This window comes from Physeter macrocephalus, chromosome 14 (assembly GCF_002837175.3).
Source record: "Physeter macrocephalus isolate SW-GA chromosome 14, ASM283717v5, whole genome shotgun sequence".
Lineage (NCBI taxonomy): Eukaryota > Metazoa > Chordata > Mammalia > Artiodactyla > Physeteridae > Physeter > Physeter macrocephalus.
In genome coordinates, this window is record NC_041227.1 from 15,305,871 (window position 1) to 15,333,563 (window position 27,693).

A 27,693-nucleotide genomic window follows, 5' to 3' on the forward strand; every position below is an offset into this window, starting at 1 on the left:
TTTTTTTTTTTGCGGTACGCGGGCCTCTCACTGCTGTGGCCTCTCCCATTGCGGAGCACAGGCTCCGGACGTGCAGGCTCAGGGGCCATGGCTCACAGGACCAGCCGCTCCACGGCATGTGGGATCTTTCCGGACCGGGGCACGAACCCGTGTCCCCTGCATCGGCAGGAGGACTCTCAACCACTGCGCCACCAGGGAAACCCTGCCTCCCCTTTCTGCAAGGGGTCCCCGAGGGGCACGTTCTCACTGGACCCTGCTTACCTGTGGCCCTGGAGGTGAGGGGCTCACGGCCAACTGCACCTGGAGTGCCATGGGAGCGGGCAGGATGGGAGGCTGGGGGGCTGGGGACATGCTGACAGGTGGGCTGAGGAGGGTGCCCTGGGTGTGGGGCGGCAGTGGCAGTTGCTGGTGCAGGGGGCTGCTGAGAGGGAAGGCAGGGGGCGGTGGCGGGGATGCGCTGAGGCCCGGCAGCAGCGACTTGGAGCCCAGCGTCCGGGCAAGGCTGGCGGGGGAGGCCCCGCTGCGGAAGGCCTGCAGGTCAGATGGCGTCAGGAAGGAGGCCAGGCCTGGCATGGCGTACATGGGCTGCTTGGGTGGGAGCATTTTGGCCGGTGGGTTCGCCTGAGTGCTCTTGGTCTCACCCTGGTCAGTGGAGCTCTGGAAGGAGACAGACACCAATCACTCTGGAGAAGGTGGATAAGGCAGAAGTTGGGCCACGAGATCATGTGGTTTTGTCACCCACTGGTGTGGCTCCTGGCTGGCTCTCAGGCCCCTGGGGAAAGAGCTGGGGACTCACCAGAGATAATTCAGGGTCCAGCACACTTGGCTCTGACCATCCAACCACCCCTGCTTTAATCCCTGGGGGCTCCCCTGCCCACGGGAGAACCCATGCTTCTCAGCCTGGCCCGAGGGGCCAGCATCGTCCAGCTGGGCTATCCTCTACCTAGGCTTCTCTCCAGCCTCTGCGCCTTAATGTGGGCTGTTCCCTTGATTTGGGACACCCTCTTTGCTTGGCCCTTTATGGCCTAACCCAGAAGCCACATCCTCTGTAGCAGCTTCCAGACCACCCTCTGCCCCCCGTGGACCACACAACCACTGCCACGCTGAGCCTCCTGCAGTGCTGGTGCTGAGGAATGAGGCAGAGAGCGCAGGACAGGAGGAAAAGCCACATCTGAAGACCGGCAAAACTGGGTCTCAATCCTGGTACAGCCATCTAACAAGCTGGCTACTCGCAGGCAGGTCGCTTAACTCCACTGTGTAACAGGTTCTTCTTGGAAGAATTAAATGAGATGTATGTACACTATGCATGTAAAGCATGAGCTTGGCACAGAGGTGGTGCACTGGAGAAGGGACCACGTTGGTCTTATCCATCCCTTCCAAGACCTATGGTGTTGACCATTCCCGCCTTGGTTCTTGCTCTATCCCTCAAGTGGCCCCCTTCTTATCAGGGCTGGGCCTAGGGATGCCAGGTGTTACCTTGGAGACAAGGCTGGCCCTGTAGGCTGCCAGAGCCTTCAGATACTCCTTCTTCGCTGCTTCGGTCTTCCTCTTGTAGGCCTGAAAGATCCAAGATGTGGGCAATATTGAGGAGAGGTCAGGTGGCCAGCCTGAGCTCACAGGGCTGGTAACTGGATTTCTCCTCGGAGATAGTTCTGCCCCTATTCTCCCTGCAGGACCCTGAGAGGAGGCCACAGGCCTCTGGTCAGCAGATAAGAAAGCTCTGGCTTGGACCCCAGACTTTTAGAGTTGGAGGCCAAGATGGATGAAGATGCCTGTTCTCATTTAACAGATGAGGAAGCAGAGGTCCAGTTTTTTTCTCTACTTAACCAAGTCGCTAGTGAACGCAGCTGCAAAACAGCCAAATCAGAAGGGTCCTACCTCCCCAGCTTATAGATGGGCAAACTGAGCCTAGCAAAGACCTCTGCAAGAGTCTCTAGTTCCAGAGGCTGGGCCTGGTTCCAGACCTTCCAAGTCTGACCTCAGAGGCTTGGGGGACGGCCCAGAGAGGGACGGGGGCTCACCTGCTTTTGCCCCTCTCCCAAGCTGTCCCACATGGAGGCCACGATTTTGGACACATCCCCGAAGGTTGCACTGGGGTTCTGTCCCTTGATGGCGGCCTGAGTGTCTCTGAAGAAAAGCGCGTAGGCTGACACAGGTTTCTGTGGCTCATTGGGGTCCTTCTTCTTCTTCTTCTTTGGGTTCTTGGCCTTTCTGCCGGGGTCGGCGGAGGGTCTCTTTTCTCCCGACATCTGCCCGGGTGAGAGGAGTCAGAAATCAGAGAAGCCCGGGACCTCCTGCCAAAGGGGACCCGACCCAGCTTCAGGCAGAGCTGGATTTTCCTCAGCTTTTCCCTGCTTGCCCAGCCTTGCTTATATACAGGCAGCACCTGGGGGCTGGCCACGCTCCCCCCGGGCTTGAGCGCACGCACACACACACACACACACACACACACACACACACATGCACACATGTCCTGGGTATGAGCCCTGGGTTTTTCTTTCTTTTCTTTTCTTTTTTTTTTAAATCTAGTACTGCATTTTTCGTTTAACTCATCAATGAGAATCAGCATGATGGTAAAGTTGATTCAAAGAAATACAAGGGAAAGAAACTGGTTAATGCCCTGGAGAGCAATAAAACTATCACCTCTGGGGCTTCTCGTCTTTTGTACTGGACAGAAGTCATTTGCGTCTCTACGGGGAAAAATTCATTTGCCTTGTAATCAGACAAAAATCGTTTACATCTTCATTGCTTTCCCCCCAAGTTAACATCTTCCTTTACAGAGTGTAAAACCCCCTAATCAATAATAATGGAGGAATCAAAACAAAGGCACAATCTCCCAGAGAATCAGATACTTTTTGAGAGTCTGTTAGACGATGCTGTAATATGCCATTGAAAGAATGTGCAGTTAGCCGTTTTTGGACTATTTCCAAGTTTTGGATAGATATATTTTTCTTAACAGCTCTCCCCTCCTGTGATCACAAATAATCCCCAAAGATTATCCTTGATTACATAAGATCAGCCTCTTCCACCACATTTCAGCTGTGTGACTTGGGGCCAGTGGCCTAGTCCCCCTGACCCCCCCTTTGAAGTTGTTGGATGGAGTGAGGTTAATGTAACTGTCGCCAGGTGTGCCCTCACCCTGGACACCTGGCCTCTGATGCAGTCAGACGCCAGGACCACCATACTGTGAGCACCTCACTTAGGGTTTCCAGGATGCGGAGCGGGTGGGAATACCCCCCGACAGACTAGGACTCCCAGGCCACCCCGGGACCAGGGATTTGGGTCAAAGGCCCTGGATCCTGCCGTGAAGACCATGGCTCTATGCACCAAGGAAATGAAGGTGACACCATGAACTGATAATGAAACTGTGGGCCAGTGGATAAGACTCAGGCCTGCACAGCTGAGGGACGGCGAGGGGCAGTCTGTAGCCACATTGGTTCTGCTCCTGAGTGTTTCTCTGCAGCCACTCACCTCCCCAAGCCTCAGTTCTGTCAGCACCATGGCAAGGCTCTAACAGGACAGGAGATGCGGATGGAGGCACCTTGTAATTGATGGAGAGCTGAGCAGACAGCGCACCGCAGGTGGTTAAGAGCACACGTGCTGGAGCCAGACTACAACCACCTTGGTTTAAGTCCTGGTTCGATGACACTTGGTAAGTTACTTAACCTCTCTGTGCCTCAGTTTCCCCATCTGCCGATCGAAGGTAATAAAGGCACCTACCATATAGGGTAGCAATGAAGATTACGTGGATTAATTCCTGTCGTGTCCTTAGAATAGTGTCTGGCCCGTGAAAGTGTTTTAGAAGGGTTTGTCAAATAAAAAGAAAATAAAATTAAAACCGCCCCCGCCTGGACTACAGTAGAGACCAAGTTATCCTGAGGATGTAGCTGGACCAGGATCCAGAGGTGCCCACCCCAGCCCGGAGGTCAGGGTGCCTGCAGGATGGCATGGGTGCCACGGTTACTGCCCCAGGCCTCTGCAGGGCCACCACGTGCGAAAGGGGTGAGAGGCCCTTATGAAGAAGAAAGGGAGGGAGGCGTTGTGGAATCAAGCCTTGATTCTGCTGGCGGCTCACTGGGAGATTCCGGGCAAGCACATCCACCCCTGGCCTTTCGGCGCCTCTGTTTTCGTAAAACAAGATGCTCTTCGACAGGGAGGGAGATCTAGAGTCAGTGCAAAGAAAGAACGGGAACCTGGACACATGGTGAGTTCTCATCCCTGACGTGTTCTTGAAGAGGCAGGACCACCCCTGGTTCCAGGGATACAGGGTGGGCCATGCCCCCAAGGCGGGGGGGAGTCATTTTTAGTGCTCCATCCTGCAGGGCTGCCCAGAGCACCGCTGGACCACCCATCTTTGTGGTCCTCCTGAAAGGCCAAAGTGGTCATAAGACATGGCCCTGAGGATCTTGCCAACGCCATCGATGCCACTGAAATGACCCATTGCTATTCAGGAATAAGACGACATCATGTTTAACCAGAATTTTCCTCCTTTTTTTCCCAGCAAAGGGTGTAGTTATACTCTTCTAGTCTTTTCTAGAAGTAGGTGATGACCATTTCCATGCAGGGCCTGTCCCCTTGCTGACAGGAGGGCATCTTAAGCCTTTGCATCTCCATCCCTACGTACCTTGAAATGTGCTTCCGACTCCTCCTCCTGAGTTGAACTGGAGGGAGAGGGGGTCGCCGACTTGCTCCCTGGGGGTGACGGGGAGCTGTGGGCGATGCCGCTCCGGACGCCCATCTGAGAAATGAGCTGGGACTGGCTGAGAGCGCTCATGTGGCTGGCCAGCATCGCCGGGCGGCCCAGCAGGGGCCCTGGTCGGCCCGAGTCATAGGCAGCAACCTCTGAGTGGACCATCTCCTGGATCTGAGAGAAGAGGAGATTGCATGTTGAGTTAGAAAGGACCAGCACATCTGCATGTGTATGTACCAGACTCAGAGGAGGGGGTCCACTCTGCTCTGTGGCTTCCCCATGGATCGCCCACAGGTGAGTGTCCATTCTATGCTGACCCACGCACAATTAGATGCACCTCTGGGGGGGGGTGCCATTCTGTTGATATTCACCCTGGACACAGAGTCAGCATCTCAGCCCTTGCTAGAGAGCCCAGTCCAGCTGTGAAGAGATCATTTTATGATACTGGGTTTTCCTTCCTGGAACACGGTGTATCTTTGCATTTATTCACTATGCAGCGTGATAGCAAAGAGCACAGACGTTGGAAGCCGAGTGCATTTTGCATCCTGGTTCTGCTGCTTATACACGGGGTGACTTTGGCCAAGTTACTTAACCTCTTTGTGCCTCAGTTTCTTCATCTGAAAAATCTGGATAATGATTAAACTTACCTTCTAGGGTTGTTAAGGATTAAATCTGCCTGGCACATAGTAAGCCCTATCTTGTATAAGGGTTTGTTAAATACATAGAATAAATAAATCCCTTAATAAAGTTTGCACATTTTTCCCCCAAGGTCAGTCGTTTTCTTATTATCTATTCCCCATGATATTTTCTAACTGGTTATTTTTAGAATATAAAGAAAGCTACTAATTTTTATATACAGGCATTTCTCATACTAAACACATTTAGAATAGTGCACACTTTTTACCTAAAAATTACACACACACACACACACACACACACACACTGTTCAGTGAGGCATGCCAATTTGCATACTCTTACAATTATTTTTATTTCCTCTGAATTTGTGGTTAAATTCTAATTTTTAATATCCAGTATCTGTGTTTTCCTTTTACTCGTTCTTCATTAGGGAGCCTCATTGGTTTTCTATTTGTGGGATTTTTTTTTTCCTCCTCAAAAGAATCAAATTTCAAATTTGTTTATCAGGTCTACTCCTTCTCCGCTTTCTAATTCTTTAATATCTAATTTTATCTTTATTAATCTCTTCCTCTGATTTTTATATATTTATTAGTGTTGCTTCCCCCTCAATTTTGGGTCGCATTTTCAATTCAGTATTTTCATTCTCAATGTTTAGAAATAGGTTTCATGTTATGAATTTTCCTCTGAACATGACCTTAACATTTCTCAGATTTCATCACGTGAGATTTTCATTATTGTTCTTTTCGATGTATTTATTTTTAAATTTCAGTTTTAATTTCCTCTCTCATCCAATCGATGTTTAGGAAGAGTTCTTAAATTTCTTTTTTTTTTTAAATTTAATTTAATTTTTAAAAATTTTTGGCTGCGTTGTTTCTTCGTTGCTGCGTGCGGGCTTTATCTAGTTGCGGCGAGCAGGGGCTACTCTTCGTTGCGGTGCGCGGGCTTCTCATTGCGGTGGCTTCTCTTGTTGTGGAGCACGGGCTCTAGGCGCGCGGGCTTCAGCAGTTGCAGCACTCGGGCTCAGTAATTGTGGCTCATGGACTTAGTTGCTCTGCGGCATGTAGGATCCTCCCAGACCAGGGCTTGAACCTATGTCCCCCTGCACTGGCAGGCGGATTCTTAACCACTGTGCCACCAGGGAAGTCCGAGTTCTGAAATTTCTAAGACGTCAAAATTTTTGTTGTTTCTTTTCCTTTTGCTCCTAATTTCTAATAACAGACGTGATCTAAGAATATGATCTGTACTATTTGCACTTTTGAAAATTTATTCAGGTTTCCTTTAAGACCCAAATATGTTTAAATTTTGTATCTAGTTCACAGTATTTAAGGGCAAAGGGGAGCTGTGTTTGCAGAGTAATATAATAGTGTGACATTTTTCTGTCCTATCAGTGGTGATTATATTATTTCGATTCCTTTGGTTTGTCAAAGTTGCCTACTACTTTCTGCTTCCATCAAAATCTCCCTTTAATGCTTAAAGTTTTTGTTTTGGGAATTTGATGTTGGTTTTTATTGCAAAAAGAAAACTGGAAATTATATCTTTGTAACGGATTAAACTTTAGTATTATTATAAAGTGTCTAATTTTTGCCTTGAATTCAGTGGAGTCTGATATGAACATTGCTATCCTTGCCTGTATATATATTTGTTTGAATTTGTTTGGCGTTTCTTCATTTCTGAGGAACTTTCTTTTTTACGTGTCAGTTTCCATTTTTTTGGGTTATCTTTGTCAAATGTTGGTTTTTTGTGTGATGGTCAGCTTTAGAAAAAGAACTGAGTTGTTTCTCTTTTTATGTCCTGGAAGAGTATAAATAACAAAGAAATGATTATTTTCCTTAGAGAACTGAAAGAGTTTAGACATAAAAACATCTGAGGCCCAGGGCTTTTTGAAAGATTGATCTTCACAATATTTGCTATGGCTAATAAGTCTATTTTAGTTTCCACATTCTCTTTAGTTTGGTTTTATAGGTGTATATATATATATATAAATATATATACACACACACACACATATATTTAGAAAATTGTATACTTCATCCAGATTTTAATACCAGTAGCATAAAATTAGGATAACATTACCATATTTTTAACCTACTCTATGGCTTTAAATCCCCATTCTCAATTGTAATACTGTGAATGCATGTTGCTTTTTTAAATTTTCCTTCTCAAAAGTTTATATATTTTTAACTGTCCAAAGAACCAGTTCTTATATTTAAACAAATCAATTTGACAACTTTTCTGATCATTATTAAATTTTGCTTTTCTCTCTATTAATATTAACTTCGGGTATCATGTTGCTCTTTCTCTAGCTTTTCAAATTAAACAATTTACTTATTTTCACATTTTCTTTTTTAATAATAGAAGTAGCTAGGGCAGGGGTTCAAACAGGGACACTCTTGCCATGTAGGAGATGTTTTTGGTTTTTAACTGGGTGAGGGGGGTGCTGCTAATGGTGTCTAGTGGGTCGAGGGGCCAGGGATGCTGCCCAGCACCCTATAAAGCACAGGATGCTCCCCAACAAGAGTTAGGTACCCAAAATGGCAGCAGTGCTGAGGGCGAGAAGTCCAGCTCTGTAACCATGACTTTTTCCCCCTGAGGAGGACTGTAGCTGTAACACAGAAATATTTTAAATATATTCTACAACTGAAGATTTGATTTTCCTTTTTACCCTAAAATTATTTGGAAAAGAGTCCTTATTAATGTAGCCTTTTGTGACTGTGGCCAGGGAACATGACACCTAGGATTTTATCTTTGTGGTACTGAAGTTTTCATTATGGCTTAAGATATGATCAATTTTTGTAAAACTTTCATATGCCTCTGAGATAATGTTTACTCGGTAACATACACATTTCTCTATGTGTCTATTCAATAAACTGTTTTGACTACTTTAGCTGTGAAATCTCGAGAAAAATGAGTTTAAGCCTCCTACTACTATTGTGTTCCTATCAGCTTTGCTATAGAATTTAAACCCGTTTTCTTTATATTGATGTGAAGTTCATTCCCATATATGTCCCAGAATGCTATACTTTCCTTACGGCTTCTCCTTGTTAATTTTTTTAAAAGTATGTTTGCCTCAATTAATGTTTCTATCTTAAATCCTACTTTATCTGTGGCAATTATCACTTTCTTGATTTTTCCACTGTTTTATTTACTATACTTCAATAAAATATTTTTTAAAAACCACAATGAGGTATCACCTCACATCTGTTAGAATGGGTTTTATCAAAAACACAAGAGATTACAAATGTTAGCAAGGGTGTGAGAAAAGGGAACCTTTGTATACTGTTAGTGGGAATATAAATTGGTGTAGCCACTATGGAAAACAGTATGGAGGGTCCTCAAAAACTTAAAACTATACTACCATATGATCCAGCAATCTCATCCCTGCATATATATCCAGAAGAAATGAAATCACTACTTCGAAGAGATATCTGCCACCCCATGTTTACTGCAGCAACGTTCATAATAGCCAAGACATGGAAACAACGTAAATGTCCGTGAACAGATGAAGGGATAAAGAAAATGTACATTTTACAATGTTATTCAGCCATAGAAAAGAAGGAAACACTGCCTTTTGTGGCAGTGTGGACGGACCTTGAGAGCATTAGGCTGAGATGAGACAGAGAAAGACAAATACTTTATGTTCTCACTCATATGTGGGTTCTAAAAAAGCTGAACTCAAATAAGAGAGTACAGTGGTGGTCGCCAGGGCCAGGGGGTTGGGGGAAATGGGTGAAGGTGGTCAAAGGGTACAAACTTCCAGCTGTATGATGAATAAATTCTAGGGATCTAATATACAGCATGCTGACTATAATTACCAATACTATATTATATAATTAAAAGTTGTTAAAAGAGTAGATCTTAAACGTTATCACCACACACACACTTATTATGGTAATTATTTCACAGTATATACATGTATCAAATCATCACGTTGCATACCTTAAACTTAAATATGTTAAATCTCAATAATACCTCAATAAAGCTGGAAAAATTTCTGAACACTGAACAAAAGGTAGGTTTTAAAATCTATTCTCTAAACATCCTTTTCTATTCCAACATGTACACACTCCTTTGTCCATGAATCTTAAAGAAGGATCTGACGTTATTTCTTCAAGGGAAAATTGGCCTTGGGGCTCTGTGTTTAGGGCTTGTTTTTTGTTTCTTTTTTTTCCTTCCCAGCTGCCTGTTTTAGAATTCTTCAATCAGGTATACCTGACTCAGTAATTTAATATATGGCCAACACTTGATAATGGCAGATTTTGAATTTTTGCAAATCTGCTAAGTCTGAAATGCTCCCAAAGTTGTTCTAATTTGCACTGCCCTGTTTACTAGAGAAGTCAAACACTTTTTCATTCGTTTCCTGGCCATTTGGGTTTCTGTTTATACTGCTGGTGGGAGTGTAAACCAGTAGGATACACATTTTATGAAGAAATCTGATAATCCATATACTATAACCTAGCAATTCTATACCAAGATATTTACTATAAAGAACTTTCCCACATGCACAAGAAGACATATATACTGCAGGAAATTTTAAAGACTCTGAAATGGGCAAATGAATGTTCTTTCAATGGCATCCTGGGTGTTGGCTAGTTGACCTCAGGGTTATCTGTTCCTATAGAAATGTGTGCCATTGTCTTTGACTAGGCTATTTTACAACTTTGTAAGCTGTACAAAAATGATATTAGTGCAACTTATTTTTTTATCATCAAATTTTTTAAAATTGTGGTAAAATACACATAAGATAGGATTTACCATCTTAACCATTTTAAAGTATATAGTTCAGTGGCATTAAGTACATTCACATTGTTGTGCTACCATCACTACCATCCATCTCCAGAGCTCTTTTCTTCTTGTAGAACTGAGACTCTGTATCTATTAAACCATAACTTCCTGTTGCTTCCTTCCTGCAGCCCCTGGCAACCACCATTTTACTACTATGAAATTTGACTATTCTATGAATCTGACTTCTTTAGGTACCTCCTGAAATGGAATCATATGGTATTTTTTCTTTTGTGCCTGGCTTATTTCACTTGGCATAATGTCCTTAAGGTTCATCCATGTTGTAGCATGTGTCAGAATTTCCTTCCTTTTAAAGGCTGAATAAAATTTCATTGTATGCATATAATGCATTTTGTTTATCCATTCATCTATTGATGGACACTTGTGTTGCTTCCACATTTTGGCTATTGTGAATAATGCTGCTATGAACACAGATGTACAAATATCTCTTCAAGACCCTGCTATCAACTCTTTTGGATATATACCCAGAAACAGAATTGCTGGATCATATAGTAATTCTATTTTTAATTTTTGAGGAGCTGCCATATTGTTATCCATAGGGTCTACACCATTTTATATTCACACCAACAGTGCACAATTTTTCCACATCCTTGCCAACTCTTGTTTTCTCTCTCTCTTTTTTTTTTTTTTTGGATAGTAACCATCCTAATGGTTGTGAGGTGGAATGCAAATGATTCTTATCCATAAAAATGCAAAAAATGTGTTGTCTGGTAGAGGTACCAGTTGATCGCATCCTGTAGAAAAGAAGAACCCGAACATTATATTCTTGCTCTATAGATATCAACTAGTTTTGCATTTATATGTAAATTTATTTCAGCATTCTTGATTGCCTATGTATGTACCTATTCATCAGATTGTCCTCTGAGCTGATTATAATATCTTACTGGCTTCCTCATTAGTGAATGAATTAAATAAATTGACATGTTTTCATTTTATATTTATATGAAAGTCATATTACCTTTCAAAAATTATACACTACAACAATGGTCATTACAGCACTTTTTTTTTAACTCCAGAAAAACTGGGAATACTCTAAATGTTTGCCAGTTGGGAAATGGTGGTAATCTGTGATCTATTCACAGAATGGAATTCTGTACAGAGTTGAAGTGAATGGCCTGGAGCCACACCTACCAATGAGGATGAACTCAAAACAATAATGAGTGAAGAGTTTCAGAAGGATACATACAGTAGAATACCTTTATGTACATGTTCAAGACATAAAACATTACTATGAAGTGTTTAAGGACATATAAAAATGTAATAAAATCATAAAAACACCTATTACAGCCCCTTCCTCTGTCGTGCAGGCGTGCCCTGGGGCTCCCCAAGTCTCTGGCTGAGGTCACATCCTTGCTCAACTCCTTCCTCTGTGGACTCTGATTCCTTCTCCTTCAATAAACAGCGTTCACAAGAATCCTCGTCTCAGGCTCTGCTTCCAGGAGCCTCACCTAAGTCTCTCTCCATCAGGTCAACTGGTCTCCCCTCTCTGTGGGCTGCATCCCATAAGCATCAAATCATGTTCACTTCTCTCCCGTCTTTACGTGAAAAGCTCCCTTAGTTCCAAGTTTCCTAAAAACTGCTGTCCCAACTTTGTCCCCTGCACAGCCAATCTTCTGCAGAGAACTATCTATTCTCACTGTCACTAGGACCTCCCCTCCCATCAGCAACTCATTTGGCGTGTGCCCTCCTTACTACATATACCACTTAGTCATCTTCATCATTCTCACCAGCATCTTCATCAGTAGGAAGAGGAGGGGAAAGTTTTATTAAGCATTTAATATGTGCCAGAAGCACTGCTAAGCTTTTCCATATATGGCCCATTTAATCACCACAGCTACCATACCAGGTGGGTAATATAGTCATCCTCAGCTGAGGAAGCCAAGGCTCAGAGAGGTTCAGAGACTTGTCCGTGATCACACAGCTACTGCCGGTGGAGCTGGATTTCTCCAGACCGTCATAATTCCTCACTAAGCTATGATGCCTTCCCCAAGACACCCCTCAGTCCCTGACCCCAAGAATTGCTGCCTTGCCCGACAGCCCTCTTCCCTCCAGGGCCTGACTCCTGGCTGTGCAGCTACCTCACTAGTCACTCCTTCTTGGTCCTCTCCAGCCCACTCCTTCAACACCAGCATTCCTCCAGCTCTATCTGGCTTTCCCTCCTTTCTTCCATGCCCCCTGGGTGAGTCGTGGCTTCTGCATGGCTGCCTACAAATAGGGGGCATCCCCCAGAGATGATTCCAAGTTCCCACAACCAACCCAAGAAAGTGTTTTGTTTAAAGCCAATTTCAGGCTTTGAAAGAAGAAAGGCGAGCTCACAGGAGCAGTGCACAGAAGTGGCCACACAGCGTCAATCCCTCCACACATTCCAGAATTCTCTACCAGTTCACGGGGCCCCTTCCCCAGTCAAAATCCACCCTGCTCTGCCCAACACATCTGGCAACCATTGCCTTTTCTCCTAATCAGCTACAGCAGGTGCTGGGAGGGGTCAGCCCATTTGCCCTTGGCCTACTTTGGAGGTCCCCCTGACACCACCAGCCCAAGGGTTATCGCCCCTGTTGCTGGTTTCCTGCGTCTCCCTGCCTGACAGCATTCTCTGTCCAAGGAGGCTGGAAGTGCTGAGCCCTAGAAGTGACCCTCAATCTCTGAGGGGCTGCAGTTTGTGGATAAAACCCCGGCCTCCCCTCCCCTCAAGAGGACAATTCTGAGTCTCATTCCATACGCCTCTTGGAGGGTCCACAACAGGATTCCAGTTGGTCCCGGTGGTCACAGCTCATCACCCTGCCCTTTACTGGCTTTCTTCCCTTCCTGTCCCTCTCTTCCCTTCTTCCTTCCCAGAACATCCTGGGATCACCCCTAAACAAACTACTTGCACCGAAACCTTTGTGTCAGAGTCTGCTTTAAGGGGGAGCCCAAATTAAAAGACCAGCCCTCCTCTCGGCCCCCAGCATGGCTTCCTCAAGCCCAGGTGCTCTGCTGGCCACCACAGTGACCCTTCAGGAACATAATATGTCTCCTCCCTCCTCAGAAGCTTTTAATAGCTCCCCCATGACCTGCTAGCCCAGTCCTGGCCTTGTAGGAGCCCACAAAGATCTGCACCATCTCTTTCCTCCCGACCTCTCCAGATCCTTCCCAGAGCTTCCCAGGACATGTGGGCTTCGCGCTGGAATGGATACTGTTTCCCCTGTGGCTCACTGGTCCTTTCATCATCTTCAAGCTTACCTGAAATGCCACCTCCTCAAAGAAGCCTTCCCTGACCTCTCCTCCCTCTTTTGGCCACGCCCTTTACCTGGGCCTTCCCCTGCGCTCACCCTGGTGGGTATGGAGCATCTGCTTATGTGCAGAGATATATAATGTGCTTCCCCAGCCCCAGGCAGGTGGCCCAGCCCGCAGCTGGCACTTATGAGATGTCTGGTAACCAAATGAACCAAAGCCTCCTACTTCTCTCATGGAAACATATGGTCACCTCCAGGAGCCACATCTGCAGCCTCTCCAGGAAGGATGAAACAGAGGAAATAGTAAGGGTGTCGCTGTGAACATAATTAGGTTCGCCTGGCTTAATAGATTCTCAGGGCTGCACACAAAGGTGTTTTTCTGCAAAGCTTCATTTGCATTCTCTATGGAGAGTACCCCAGGTGCTGAGAGCAGCCCCACGCTGCAAGGAGAGAATAAGAAATCACACCCGTCTCCTTCCCACTTTCTGCTGATTCACAGAACACACACCCACCCTGCTTCCTCTGAGGCAGGGACACGGTGTCATTCAACACTGCCTCACGCTCTGCCCAGGGTATTGGAACTGTTTTTTCTGGAGGCAACAGCGGCTCTGCTCAATTCTCTCACTGAAGCCTCTGCCTCAGTTCCAGAGGGTCCAGAAACTTCTCCTTAATTTCCGAGCACAATCAAACCACAAAGGAAAATTAACAAGCCACTGACCAGCATTTTACAATCCCTTCCATAGCCTCGGAGCAGCTCTTTCTAACAGATACTAATATTCCTGTTTTATAGAGGAATGGTAACCATAGTCAGAGTGACACCATGTACTTACTATCATGTTTAGTGAGTACGCACTATGTCCCAGGAGCTTCATGAACAAACCTTTGATATAAACACTCTTATCATCCCCATTTTATAATAAAGACACTGAAACTCAGAGAGGGTAAGTGACTTCCCCAAGATCACACAGCTAGGTAGTGGGAAAGTCAGAATTCTGGCTGTCTTCCAAGACTGAGATCTTTTTACTGCACCCACGGACCTTAATGGCTCTAATATAGGTGGAGGGTAATGAACCTGCTCTCACAGGACAGCTTTAAGGATCAAATGAAAAAATGTTGTAGAGAACCTGGCACACAGTGGGTGTTCAACAGCAGAGGTTTCCTTTCCTTCATGCCCTCATGGACTTGCTCAGGGTATAAGCTTGAACTGAATCTCAACTAGGCTAAGAGGTCAGAAACAATGGAAGTTTCTGGATTATGAAAGAAATATGAGAGAAGCCAAGAGGGAGGCTCTGATGACAATAAAAATAATAGCACAAGGCCTGGCACAGGGGTGGTGCTTCAAAGATATTCGTTATATTTGTTAGATCAGGAGTTGGAAAACTTCTTCTGTTAAAGGCCAGATATTAAATATTTTAGGCTTTGCAGACCAGATGGTCTCTGTTGCAAGTACTCAATTCTGCCATTGTAGCACAAAAAGCAGCAGGAGACAATATGTAAATGAATGGGGGTGGCCATGTTCCAATAAAACTTTATTTATCAAAACAAGCAGAGGGCCACGTTTGGCAGATTGATAGCCATGGATTGCCAACCCCTTGAATGTTGTTAAGTAAATAGAAATGGTGCTAGAAAAACTACCCTGTATTTGCCAGTTAACATCTGCCAGGCACTGACCTTCTGACTACATGTAATTCTCACCCGATTGTGCGTGGGAGGAAGGTATGTTTATCAGTAGCATGTTACCGATGAGGAAGCTGAGGCTCAGAAAAGTGCCCAAGGTCAGAAGTTGTAAGTGGTGGAGCTGGGATTCAAGCCAAGGGCTGACTGGTTCCCAGGCCCGGGTCCTCAGGCACTACACCCCACCCTCCTGCCCAGCCCTGCCCTAGGAAACAGCTGCTTGGTGTGCTGTCCTTGGGCACGACCCTGCCCTGGCCACCAGCTGGGCTCTTGCTCTGAGTCACATCACAGCCTCTCTTTCAAATCAGAAAGACCTGGACTGGCGACAGAGGCCTGGTAGTTGGCCATTGTCCTCTGACTCTGAGCTTCCATGGCTTGTCTTGAGTCTCTTTCTCATGTCCTCAACTGGGCCTCTGCCTTCAGCTGCCCTCATGAGAACTAACTCTGTGGTCCTTTTACTTCTCGAGTCCTCCTCCTGTTATTCATTCAACAAACATTCCCTGAGGGCTTCTATGTCTGAGATCCTGGGAAGAAGCAGGACGAAAGAGCATACTAAAAACACCCCATCTGGGGTGCACCGTCTGATGATGGAGGCAGAGATGCAGCCACCCAGTTTTTTGTTTTTATAAATTTATTTATATATTTATTTTTGGCTGCATTGCATCTTCGTTGCTGCATGCGGGCTTTCTCTAGTTGCGGCAAGCAGGAGCTACTCTTCGTTGCAGTGCGCGGGCTTCTCATTGAGGTGGCTTCTCTTGTTGCGAAGCACAGGCTCTAGGTACACAGGCTTCAGTAGTTGTGGCTCGCGGGCTCCAGAGTGCATGCTCAGTAGTCGTGGCGCACGGGCTTAGTTGCTCTGTGGCGTGTGGGATCTTCCCGGACCAGTGCTCGAACCCGTGTCCCCTGCATTGGCAGGCAGATTCTTAACCACTGCGCCACCAGGGAAGTCCCACCCAGTTTTAACCAATGCAACAGCACAGGCGTGCAGTGGGATCTGGGGAGGGGGCTAGAGAAGGGCCCCTCCAATGGCTGGAGAGCTAGAAAGCCTTTCCACAGAAAAGACTCTGAGCTGCCTCTTGGAGGGGAAGTCCACAGAAGACAAGGAGGGGGTGGAGGGCATTCCCAGAAGCAGGAACAGCATGTGCGAGGGCGCAGAGGCATGGAGCAGTGTGATGGTTCATTTCCTGTGTCCACTCATTTGGCCAAACATTATCCAGGATGCATCTGTCAGGGTGTTCCTGGATGAGGTTAATATATGAACTGGTAGACTGAGTAAAGCAGCTTGCCTTCCCCAATGTGGATGGGTATCATCTAATCAACTGAAGACGCGAATAGAACAAAAAGGCTGAGTAAGAGAGAACCTCACCTCCTGACTGCTAGGACGTCGGTCTCCTCCTGCCCTGGAGCTACACCACCAGCTCTCCTGGGTCTCCCGTTTGCTGACTACAGATCTCAGCAAGAGCAGGAGATGAGGATAAAGGGGTAGCAGAGGCTAGGACGTGGAGGGCCGAGGTGGAGGACCATACCTGCAGGTGCTAAGGCTTGAGGCAGAGGCACGTCAGAAGCCAGGTCTGTGTGCCGCCAGCCGCCAGGGAGTCCTGTGATTTGCAGCAGAACTGCTTTCCTGGGGGAAAGTTGTCCCAGGACTCAGAAGCAGCAGACACCCTGCATAGCAGTTTCCCATTGCTGCTGTAGCAAATTACCACAGACGTGATGGCTTAAAAGAACATGAACTCATTACCTTACCATTCTGGAGGCCAGAATCCGTCTCACTGTGCTAACATCAAGGTGTGGGCAGGGCTGGTTCCCTCTGGAGGCTCCAGGGGAGAATCTGTCTCCCTGCTTTTTTTTTTTAGGATGGATGTGGTCCTTACTCCTTGGCTCGTGGCCCCGCATCACACGGCCTTTTCTCTCTCTACTTCCATTTTCCCATTTTCCCAACACTCCAGGTGTTGGACCCTCCTGCCAGGCTCTTATAAGGACTCATGCTTACATCATGTGGTCCATCCAAATAATCCAGAATAATCTCCCCATTTCAAGATTTTAACTTAATCACATCTGCAAAATCCCTTTTGCTGTATAAGGTAACATACTCAAAGGCTCCGAAGATTAGGACATGGCCATCTTGAGGGGCATTCTTTAGTCTACCGCATCCCGGAATCAATGATGTGGGTGAGGCAGGAGATAGATGGGCCCAGGCTGAGCAGCTGAAGTTCATCCGCTGTGGACAGATACTCCAAAATAGCAGGAGGGAGGAGAGGCTGGGCCCTTTTATCTTTGATAAACGATAAAAGACCACATATTTCTCATTCTTGAAGTCAAGGAGACCTTCCCGACTATAAAGCTCCTTGGAGGTCAAAAGGGGAGTGATGTCAAGCTACCCACAGGCCTCTTCGCTGGAATCCATCTTGGCTAAGAGATGCACAGCACACATGCGAGGTTCCTGAGATATACCAAATACGGACTCAGAACCAGGCAAAGCAAGATGACTGGCCAAAGGACACCTGGAAGAAATGCCCCACAGAAGTGATTCAAACTACCACAAGGGCACGACTCTCTCTCTGAGCCCCCCCATGTGTCTATACACACGTACTCTTTTTCCTCCTAATAAACACTTTACTTGTTTCACTACTTTCCGTGTCTTTGTGGGAATTCATTTCTGCAAAGCCAAAGGGCCAGGGCCTTGTCACTAGCCACTGGTGTAGTGGCTAGGATTCAGCGCTCTCGCTGCCACGGCCTGACTTCAATCTCTGGCCGGCAACCAAAACCCTGCTTCAAAAGCCAATGCAGGCCAAGGCCACCCGAGATCAGGGGGAGTCACAACCAAAGCTCCCCCATGCCAACCCTCCCAGGGATACACCACTCTCTGAAGTTTCTTCAGGCTTTAAGAGTCATATCGGAAAACTCTTTTCTTTTAGGAAAAAAACTCCAGCACAAAAGAGATAGAAAGCCATTAGGAAGCCTTCCCCAGTGCCTGCCTCTCACCCCGAAGCCTCATCAGTAAGTATTTCTAATAAACTTTCATGCTTGGTGGGAGATCCCTTGCACACTGACACATTTCTCCTGAAATCTGAGATGTCTTGTTCAGACTAATAGCTATAGTGCCCAGGTGCCCAGCTGCTACTGTAAAATCAGTAAGCATTTAATTGAAACAAATGACTATAATAATAGTACATTATCCCTGCAGGCTGAGCACCGTCACAGTTTTAATTATTGAGTTAAGCGTCAGACTACTTTATCCTTGAAAGCAACAGCCCCATCCCAGGTTACACTGATCATCCTGTTACGAATATGAAGGCACCAGCAGGGAAGGATGTAAATGGAAAGCAATTTGTCCTCTTTGGGGCTGGTTTTGTCTTTGAAGAAAGGTTTGCAAACACAGGTTGCTGAGACACTGGGTCTGGGGTTGCCCTGCTGGGGTTGTGAAATTTCTGCTGGGTTGGGATGGCGGCGTGGTGGTCCTTACGTTTCCCATCCCTGGGATGCAAGCTCTCACTCCTCTGCTTGGAGCCTGCACTAGACCCCGACTTCACTCGAAGTAAAGGCCTGAGTCTTTACCAAATCATACGCCCCTAGAACATCCCACTGCCACCGCCACTACCACCCAGACCTCTCTGGTCTTCTCCCCATTTTGCTTTCTCCCCATTCACTCCACTCCAGCACCCACACCCCCGGCCACCCCTCGCACACCCAAGCTCATGGCCCTCCTCTAGCTCTGTGTGATGCCCCCTAGTGGACAACGGGCAATATTTAGAGACATTTTCAGTTACAACTGGGAGATGCCACTGGCATCTAGTGGGCAGTAGGCCAGGGGTGCTGCTAAACATCCTATTAGGCACGGGACAGACCCCCACCATGGTGAACTACCCAGCCCCAAATGTCACTAGTGCCAAGGGCAGGATGCCCTGCAAGTGAGCTGTTGCCTTTGAACGGGAGGTTCCTCCCCACCCGCGGGGACACCTACCCGACTTATTCCCTCATCTCCTGCCAGTCTTTGTTCAAACCTCCCCTTACCTGTGAGGCCTTCCCTGATCCTCCCACCTAATACTGCAACCTGCCCATGCCCCCCACCGCTCCTGCCTTCCCAAGCCCCTTCGGGCCATTGTTCTTTTTCTTCCTTCCAAAGCACTGATCACCTGTAAACACACTGTGTGACTTCTTTATTGTCTTTCTCATCTTGCTCCCCCTGCATGTAATTTCCACACGGGCAAAGATCTGTGTTTTGCTCACCACCGTGTTGCACCTGGAACAAGGTGTGACACATAGAAGAATGTCTATTGAATGAATTATCTGCCTAGACCCCTTCTTCCTTTTCCTCCCACACCTATTCTGCCTCCAGATCAGGCAAGGCCACCTCCTCGTGATCTCCCAAATCCACCCCTCCTGACCAGATTCAGAGCCTGCAATGATTCATTTCATGTGTCAACTTGGCTGGGCTAAGGGATGCCCAGATAGCTGGTAAAATGTTATTTCTGGGCATGTCTGTGAGGGTGTTTCCGGAAGTGATTAGCATTGGAAATCTGTCCACTGAGTAAAGAAGATGGCCCTCCCCAACGCAAGTGGGCATCAGCCAATCCACTGAGGACCCGAATAGAACAAAAAGGCAGAGAAAGGGCGAATTCTCTCTCTTCTTAAGCCGGGACATCTATCTCCTCTTGCCCTCAGTCATCGGAGCTTCTGGTTCTCAGGCCTTTGGACTTGGACCGAATTATATCACCAGCTTCCCTGGTTCTTCAGCCAGTAGATGGCCGATTGTGGGACTTCTCTGTATCTATCGATATGCTATTGGTTGTGTTTCCCTGGAGAACCCTAACACAGAGCCCATTTCTTCTTCCTGGACAGTGAAACGTCTCTTACTGGGCTGCTCAGAGGTCTCTCCAGCACGCGTTTTCTGGGTTACTCCCATGTGCCACATGGCATGTTCTCGGTTGCTTGAGGGCAGAAACTGAGGCCTGTGATCTGTCACAGTCCCAGGGCCCACACGAGACTGCCTATGAGCCACAGGCCCTGGGAGACAAAGAAGGCAGGCACAGGCCCTGTCATTCAGGGAGGGCCACCAAACCAGCAGGACGGACAAGCGAGCCAGCCATGTGAATACAGTGTGATGTGCTATTAATGCACTCACCCACTCAACAAATGCAATGTGTCCCCTGCGACCTGAGCTCCTGGGACACAAACTATCCCATCCCTATGAACGGGCGAATGATGCACCACATGGACGTCCCGTTCAGGCACAGGTGATTCTTCCAGTGCATTAATATTTTGTGCCACCAAGGAACAGCCTGTGAATGCAGAGGACGCAAATCCAGATGAACTCAGCGAGCAGTGAAGGAATCAGCGCTATTCCCCTCGCCCAGTCACCCCACCTTCTTACTCTCATCCTGTCTGGCCACATGTCTTGGCATGAAAGCGCTTTCCGCATGCCTCTCCCCAGTCTTCGTGCATTTTGCCGTTGTCTCTGTAACCCAGCGGTGTTACACCCCCTTCCATCAGGCTACCTTCCCAGTTCTTACTGAGAGTTTTTTCATTGTGCAGGAATATGCATTAGGATAGTTACAGTCCTCTGGCTACAAAGTTGCAGAGGTCTTGAGAGGTTGGCCCTAGCCCTATTTTTCCTATAAGCTCTGCTCTTTTTAGGATTTTGCAGCCTTTTCAGGACTGTATCTGTCTATCACAGCAGAAACGTCTGTATTGATTAAGTATCTGCTATGTGCTCAGCCCTGTACTGGACACTGGAGATTCACAGTGACTAATATAGGTGGGGTCCCTGCCCCACGGAGCTGACAGTCTCATGGGGGAGACAGACATTGATCAATTCCACACCTAAATCAGTATGTAGTCACAATGGTGACGAGCGCTGAAAGGAAAGCCACAGGCCACGGGGAGGTTGTCAGAGGCAGACCGGGGATCCGGAGAAGCCTCTCTGGCTGGGGTGAAGGAGACTGGGGAGGGGCGAGGAGGGCAGGGAAGGATGTGCTTGAGATGCAGGAAGGGGCCAGGCTGGGGTAGGACTTGAATGCCAGGTGAAGACGTTCAGATTTGATCCTGAGGGTCGCTGGGAACCCAGAAAGGCAGATCAGCGACTTGAATTTTAGAAAGGCCAGCCCGGCAGGTATGTGGCAGGTGGCAGCTTCCAGGTAAAAAGTGACACCACCACCATCCCAGATTTGGGTAGATGGAAAGTAAGAGATGGCTGTGAGAGTTGCCGAGGGAGAGAGGCAGGATTTGGGACTGGTCATGGCATGGGGTCAAGGGTGGCACGGGATGGCCACTGAGGTTCACGGGCTGGTCAAGTGGGAGAAGAGGCAGGTCTAGCCAGGTGGCGAGGAGAGGTCAGCTGTGAACAGGCTGAGCTTGGGCCCAGCATCCTAGTGCGGTCTTCACATGCGGATGGTCGATTACACGGTCTGGTACTTAGAGAAGGGGACCAAGCAGTGGAACGTGGCCTGGGGTCCTAGAGGTATCCAGCCACAATGGAGAACCAGGTAGAGAGACAGAGAGAGAAAGAGAGAGAGAGAGAGAGAGAGAGAGAGAGAGAGAGAGAGAGAGAGAGAGAGAGAGAGGTAGGGCCTGCAAAGGAGGCCGGGGTGGGGGGGCTCTGAGCCATGACGGACCCCAGGAGCATCACTGTCACACTGAGGAAGCAGAGGAGGGGGAGAGTTTCAGGACAAAGGGGTGGCCAGTTGTTCTAACAGAGCTAAATGTCAAGAATGACAGGGGCAGAACATGCCCGATGGCTTTGGCAATGTGGAGGCCCCTCCCCCGGCCCCCCACGTGGACTCGTTTTGTAGTCAGGGGGGTTGGCAGAGGCCAGAGTAAATGCAAGGGGAGGGAATACAGACAACCAGGGCCGATGACTCCTTCTAGAAGTTCCGCTGGGACCACGAGGGGAGAGATGGGACAGCAGGCAGGTGTCAAAGGACGACTTTCTTTTAGATGCTGAAGTACAATTGTGGAGGATGGGCGTTCCTGTCACAGTAATGCCCCCATGGGGACCTTTACTGCAGAACTGATGGGAGACAACACGGCCCTGCCACTCACGGGCCACGTTCTCACCCCCCGTCTCAAGTGACCCTTTACGCAGCCCTGCGAGGCAGGTGTTCCTGCTCCCACTTTACAGAGGAGCAAATAGAGCCTCAGAGATGAATCAGCTGCTCCGTGTCCGCAGCTCCGACGGAGCAGGGTCGGGATCCCAGCCCGGGTCTGCCTGACCCCAAAGTCTGAGCTCTTCTCAGTACTGAGGGCGGAGGGGTGCGGCATGGGCCCGGCGGGCCCACGGTTACAGTGCCCGAGGGAACGGTTCTGTTAGCGCTGTACAGGGGCGTCAGCACAGCCTAGCTGCCTTGTTTTGACTACTCCTGGGGCCTCCCGTGTCTCTGTGAAGGATTGGGAGGGGATGACAAACCGCCAGGAAACTGCTGCAATTAAAACAAGACTGGAGACGAAGCTCGGGGTCCAGAGTCAGCACGATGGTCACCCCTGGGCGCCAGGGGCCTGCTAGGACTCGGGGTGCACCAGGGTCAAGGCAGGGGTAGAGCTGGGGGGCCCCCCAGAGGACAGATCACAGGCGATGAGGGCTTGATCCTGCAGGGCAGTGGGGGCCTGGGTGGCTGTGAACAGCGGACAGGCCAACAGATTTCCTGCGCTCAGGTGAAGAGGCCAGAGGCAGGATCACAAGGCACGTGGGGCAGACGTCATGGACACGAGAGAGCTGGGGAAGGAGCCGCCACCCGAGGTCACAGGAGGCCGATAACCTGTCGAGGCCGTGATGCCTCCGTCTTCCTGAATTTGATCTTCAGCTCCTCTTGGAAGGGGGCCTGGTGCCGCAGCCCGCAGCCCTGAGGCCGAGCAGCATTCTGGGAAGGTGCATCTGCTTAGCTGGCAGGCAGCCTCCGCTTCCCCATCTGAGTGGCAGGAAGGGTGTATTTTACTTCCTTATCTCCTTGTCTGTCTACCCCACTGGAATGTAAGCTCCATGAATCAGGGGTTGTCATCTGCTCAGGGCTTGGGAGAGTGCCTGGTACACAGTAGGGGCTCAAGAAAAGTTTACAGAATGAATGAGAAGGCACAGGGATGAATCCCGGTGAAGTGAAGCTGAGCAATTGCCTACGTCTTGTTTGAAGTCTTGCAGCTTTAAGCACCCGAGTCAAATTTAGGATCCGAAAAGGGGGTTATTTCTTTCCAGCAATGAGATCCCTTTCTCATTCCCAGTCCAGCCTCCACCACCATAACCAGTCCAGTCCCACCCCCAGCCCAGACCACCGTCCTCAGCACCTCCAGGGAAGACTTCTTGGGCTCTCCCACCTCAACCAGGGTCCCCAGGTGATTGTCTCTCATGCACCTGGTTATTTTTTCCATTTGCCTTGCCATACTCGTAATCATACATTCACCAGCGTGTGGACACTGTTCTGGTAGTGTGCTCCGTCCGTGAAGGGGGGGGACCGTGGCTGCTTTGCTCAGAGCCGCTTCCCCGGTGCCCAGTCCCAGGCCTGGCACACAGCAGGCACTCGGTAAATGTTGAAGGAGGGAGCCAGATAGCCCTGGAAGCTCTGGGCTCCAGGGTGGCAGCCTCCCGAAGCTCCAGGCCAGCCCCATGGAGACTGAACCCTCAGCGGGACCCGCCTCCCACGTCTTCCCTCTCCAAAGCATCGAGGCACATCACAGCTAGGTCCCCGCTTCCTTCAAGCCTCTCCCCACCCTGCTCCCCACTGGCAGTCCCCACACCACAGGTTCTTACGTTCTGCTTATGTTCTTCCTTCCGCCAGTGACGCCTCTCCCGTCCCCACACGTCTAGAGATTGGCTGAAGTCAGCTGGTCCTGGTGTGCCCCTTCGGACCCGAGTGACCTTGATTACGCATTCCCTCTCTCTGGGCTTCCTCAATTGAGGGGCTCTAGGGACTCCCCTGGCACTCCAGTGGTTAAGACTTCCACTTCCACTACAGGGGGCACAGGTTTGATCCCTGGTCAGGGAACTAAGAGCCCACGTGCCGCGCAGCGTCGCCAAAAAAACAGAAAACAAAAACCAACCAAAGAAAAACACAAAACAAAACCCAAAAGCAAACAAAAATAAAAACGAGGGGCTCTAAAGGTGGCCGAAGTGGAATCAGATTTGCATTTCAGAAAGCTACACTAGCTGACCCGCTGGGGACGAAACAGCTCATGAGTGAACCAGGTGGGGGAAAGGCAGAGGCAGGGAGACAAGTTCAGAGGCTTTGCACCAGCGCAGGCCATGACAGGGGATGCTGAGCTGGGGTTCGGCAGTGGGCCTGAAGCCGGGGACAGTGGAAGTATGAAGGCTTTGGGTGGTGGGCTCAGCATGGCTCAGAGATTTCTGGCAGGTGGCGGGACCCCACAGAAGAGGGAAACGCAAGGAAACAGAAGGGTTACTCACCTCCCTCCTCCTTAACGCTTTTCTACATTCCGAATTAGCACATGTGCTAATTAAAACCATCTTTTTGAAGAATTTATTATAGGATATTCCAAGCTAATTATAAATTCTCTGTAGCTGATCCTAAGTGGTGTGCTAATGTGGTGTTGAAATCTCTTTGGCCATGCTCGTTTAAATTATTCAGCAGGCCCTGCAACAGTTGTGAACTGTAATTTAAACAGTCAGCTCATGAATATTCAATTAACACAACAAACACTGGCATGTTTTACTGCCTTGCCGCTCAATATTTTGTATCCTCACCCGTGTTTTCATGTTTTTATGAACTCTTGAGAAAAGTGCTGCCTGTTGAAGTCCCTGGTTAAGTGGAGATTGAAATGCTGGGGAGGGGGCAGGAGGCAGCAGGCATTGTTTCTGACAACCTTTCTCGAAAGAGTTGTGGGTGATCAGGCTGGAAGGGGCCTGATCACCATCCAGATGGGAGGCCCAGAGAGGGCAAGGACTGGCCCTGAGGTCACACAGTAGATCCAAGGCACAGACAGGACTTGGAGTTCAGGGGTGGTTCTCACTGTCTAATCCAACACAAATTAATTGGCAAAGCGGGTCTGAGGACGTCTGACTCTGAGTCAATGTTGGGAACGTAGAGGAGGCCAGGTCTTCCCTGCTCCCTGGCCTTCTGAGGGCCATGGGCAGATGTTGCCAAATCAGGTACAGCTGTTCAGGGTAACAGGCTGTTTTAGAATCCAGGCTGGCTCCACCCTTGAAAATCAGGGCTCCCAGCCCCCTCCATGGCCAGGTCAGAGGACTATGTGCCTCCTCTCTCCGCCGTGAGCTTTAGGACCCCTGCAACCTGTAAATAGTTTTGAAGCTTCCACAAACGGCTTCCTCCTTTATCCTCACATCCTCCCATGCGGCAGGCACTATGGTGATTCCCATTTTTACAGATGAGAAGACTGAGGCTCAGAGGCCTTGCCCAGGGTAGAGCTCTCCTCTCCTCCCTCTCCTGAGACCACACCCTCAAAAAATCACTTTCACAACTCCTAAAGAACCCATCCCAAGAGAGTTTTATAATAGAGAAAAGTCAGAAATAGCCTAAATGTCTATCAGTAGAATACTGTTTACGTTCACAATGAGACATCCATAAAATCAAATGTTATGCAGCCACTAAAAATAAGGTACAACCTATCATTATGGTCATGGAAATACATCCATTACCTCCTGTTGCAGAAAAATCAGCAGGTCACAGAACAGCTCCAATAGAAGAGACTGGAAAGTACAGGAAAAGGTACCACGTTATGGTCCCTTTTATGTAAATTATGTGTATAAATCACAAAGATATGACTGAAAAGATACTTAGCAAATGGTTAGGCTAATAATGGTTATTTGTGGATGGTGTAGTTTTAATGATCTTTTATTTCTTCTTCGTATTTGCTTCTGTTTAATATTTTTACTATGAACATGTGCCATCTTCAGAAAAATCAATAAAGCTATGTTTTTGAAAGAAAGAAGTAAAAGATCTAAGAACACTTCATTTCAAAATTTATAGGGTACAGCCAAAGCCATACTCAGGAAAAAGGTACAGCCATAAACCTTTTATTATTAAACAGTAAACAATAAAAGCAAATGAACTAAAGAATCTAAAATGAAAAATCTAAACATCCACAGGAAAAAAGGAAGGGATTAATAAACATAAAAGGGGAAATGAATAAATTAAGAAAAAAGAAAATAAAATTGACACATAACCCTATAACCAATAACCAATAACCATAACCCATAACCAATAACATGGTTAAAGATGAGCAAAAAAAAAAAAGGGAAACTACAACACACAACTTTAGGACTATGACTGAGGTACGATCACAGGTACAAAGCCTATAAAAATTACAACATTATACTAAATACAATTCAATGGTAATAACTGTATAGATCTCAGTGTGATAAACTATTCATTTTCTGAAGATGGTATAACCTGTATAGTGAATATATAGATTATACTATAGTCTGTATTTCAATACAGAAAAATGACGAAGCTATCTCATAAAAAGAAAACTACAGAACCGTTCACTATTAAAAAAATGTAAAAGAAACATCTTAAGTAAAATAATAGGTACATTAAATCCAGCCTCATGTTAAAAAATATATATGTGTGTGTACATATGTTTAAATATGTATGTATACACGCATACCATACCCAATTAGAATATATTAATATGTACTGGGAACCCATTAATAAAATTTATTATCTCAATATACTAGGAAAGAAAAACGTATATGATCATCTCAATACGTATCTTGGAGCCATTTGATAAAACTCAACAAAAATCACGAGTAAGCTGAAAGATTAGAAATGTCTTTTAAAATATGCTAAAAAACTGATTTTATGCCAAGGGTGAATTTAATCCCCATTTAACTGGGGGAGAAAGCAAAGATCACTGGTCACTGATATCATCCCTATTAAGTGAAAGTTTGACCCAATGCAATGAAACAAAAAGAAATGAGTTACAACCACTGGAAAGCATCTTCTCTGTAGATGTGATAGCATTTCTAGAAACCCTCAAAACCTCAGATTCTCAAGTTAGAATTTGAGACAGCCAGATAAAAGTAAATATAAGAAATACACTGCTTTCTTATTTACCCACAAAAAAACCAGAAAATGTAATTGAAAAGTTCTAACCATAATAGCAAAAATATAAAATTCTGAAGAATGAAATTTATAAGAAATATGTTGGATCCATACATATGTATGTATATGCATATGGATATATACATATATAAAACCATAAAGAGAGCAAAGATTATTGAAATAAATAGAGATTCACATTGTTTCTGAATGGGACAACTCAAGAGTATAATGATATAAAATCTCTCCATTTTAATTTGTGGATGTAATGAAATTCCAATGTAAAAAAGTATATCCAGGATTAAACCCAAGCAAGACCAGAGGGCATGAGTAAGTTGAATGGGAAACAGCAGACCACACATCACGTCACAAAACACAGTTGCACCAAAGCCTCAATTCACACCCGCGGCTGTGTTGCGGAGGGGGAGTCCTGTACAACCTTCCGAAACAAGAAGGAAAGGACCAAGTACGACTTACAGATGGGCCAGTTCCCTATGTGATAGGTACACACCAAAAGTGGGTGATGACTCTATTTTAGCAACGTTCGCGGCAGGTCTTGAAAGAGAAGAGAGCGGTAAAATCTTCCCAGGGGATGGGGTGTGAGCAACTACACCCCATCATCCACTTTGTGTGGCAGGAGAGGAGGCTGAGGTGAGACTCTACAGTCCATTCTCGT

General features: G+C 47.2%; 1 protein-coding gene across 5 annotated transcripts in view; it reads right to left on the reverse strand.

Annotated features, from left to right (window-relative positions):
• Positions 1 to 27,693, reverse strand: part of TOX2 (TOX high mobility group box family member 2) — a 136,290-nt gene that overhangs the window by 1,318 nt on the left and 107,279 nt on the right. For all 5 annotated transcript variants that reach the window (XM_028499810.1, XM_028499809.1, XM_028499811.2 and 2 more), the window contains exons 4-7: positions 4,625 to 4,864; positions 2,022 to 2,249; positions 1,477 to 1,557; positions 262 to 657 (exon numbers count right to left, since the gene is read on the reverse strand). In XM_028499810.1, the coding sequence (XP_028355611.1) occupies positions 262 to 657; positions 1,477 to 1,557; positions 2,022 to 2,249; positions 4,625 to 4,864 (945 nt within the window). The remainder of the gene's footprint in view (positions 1 to 261; positions 658 to 1,476; positions 1,558 to 2,021; positions 2,250 to 4,624; positions 4,865 to 27,693) is intronic.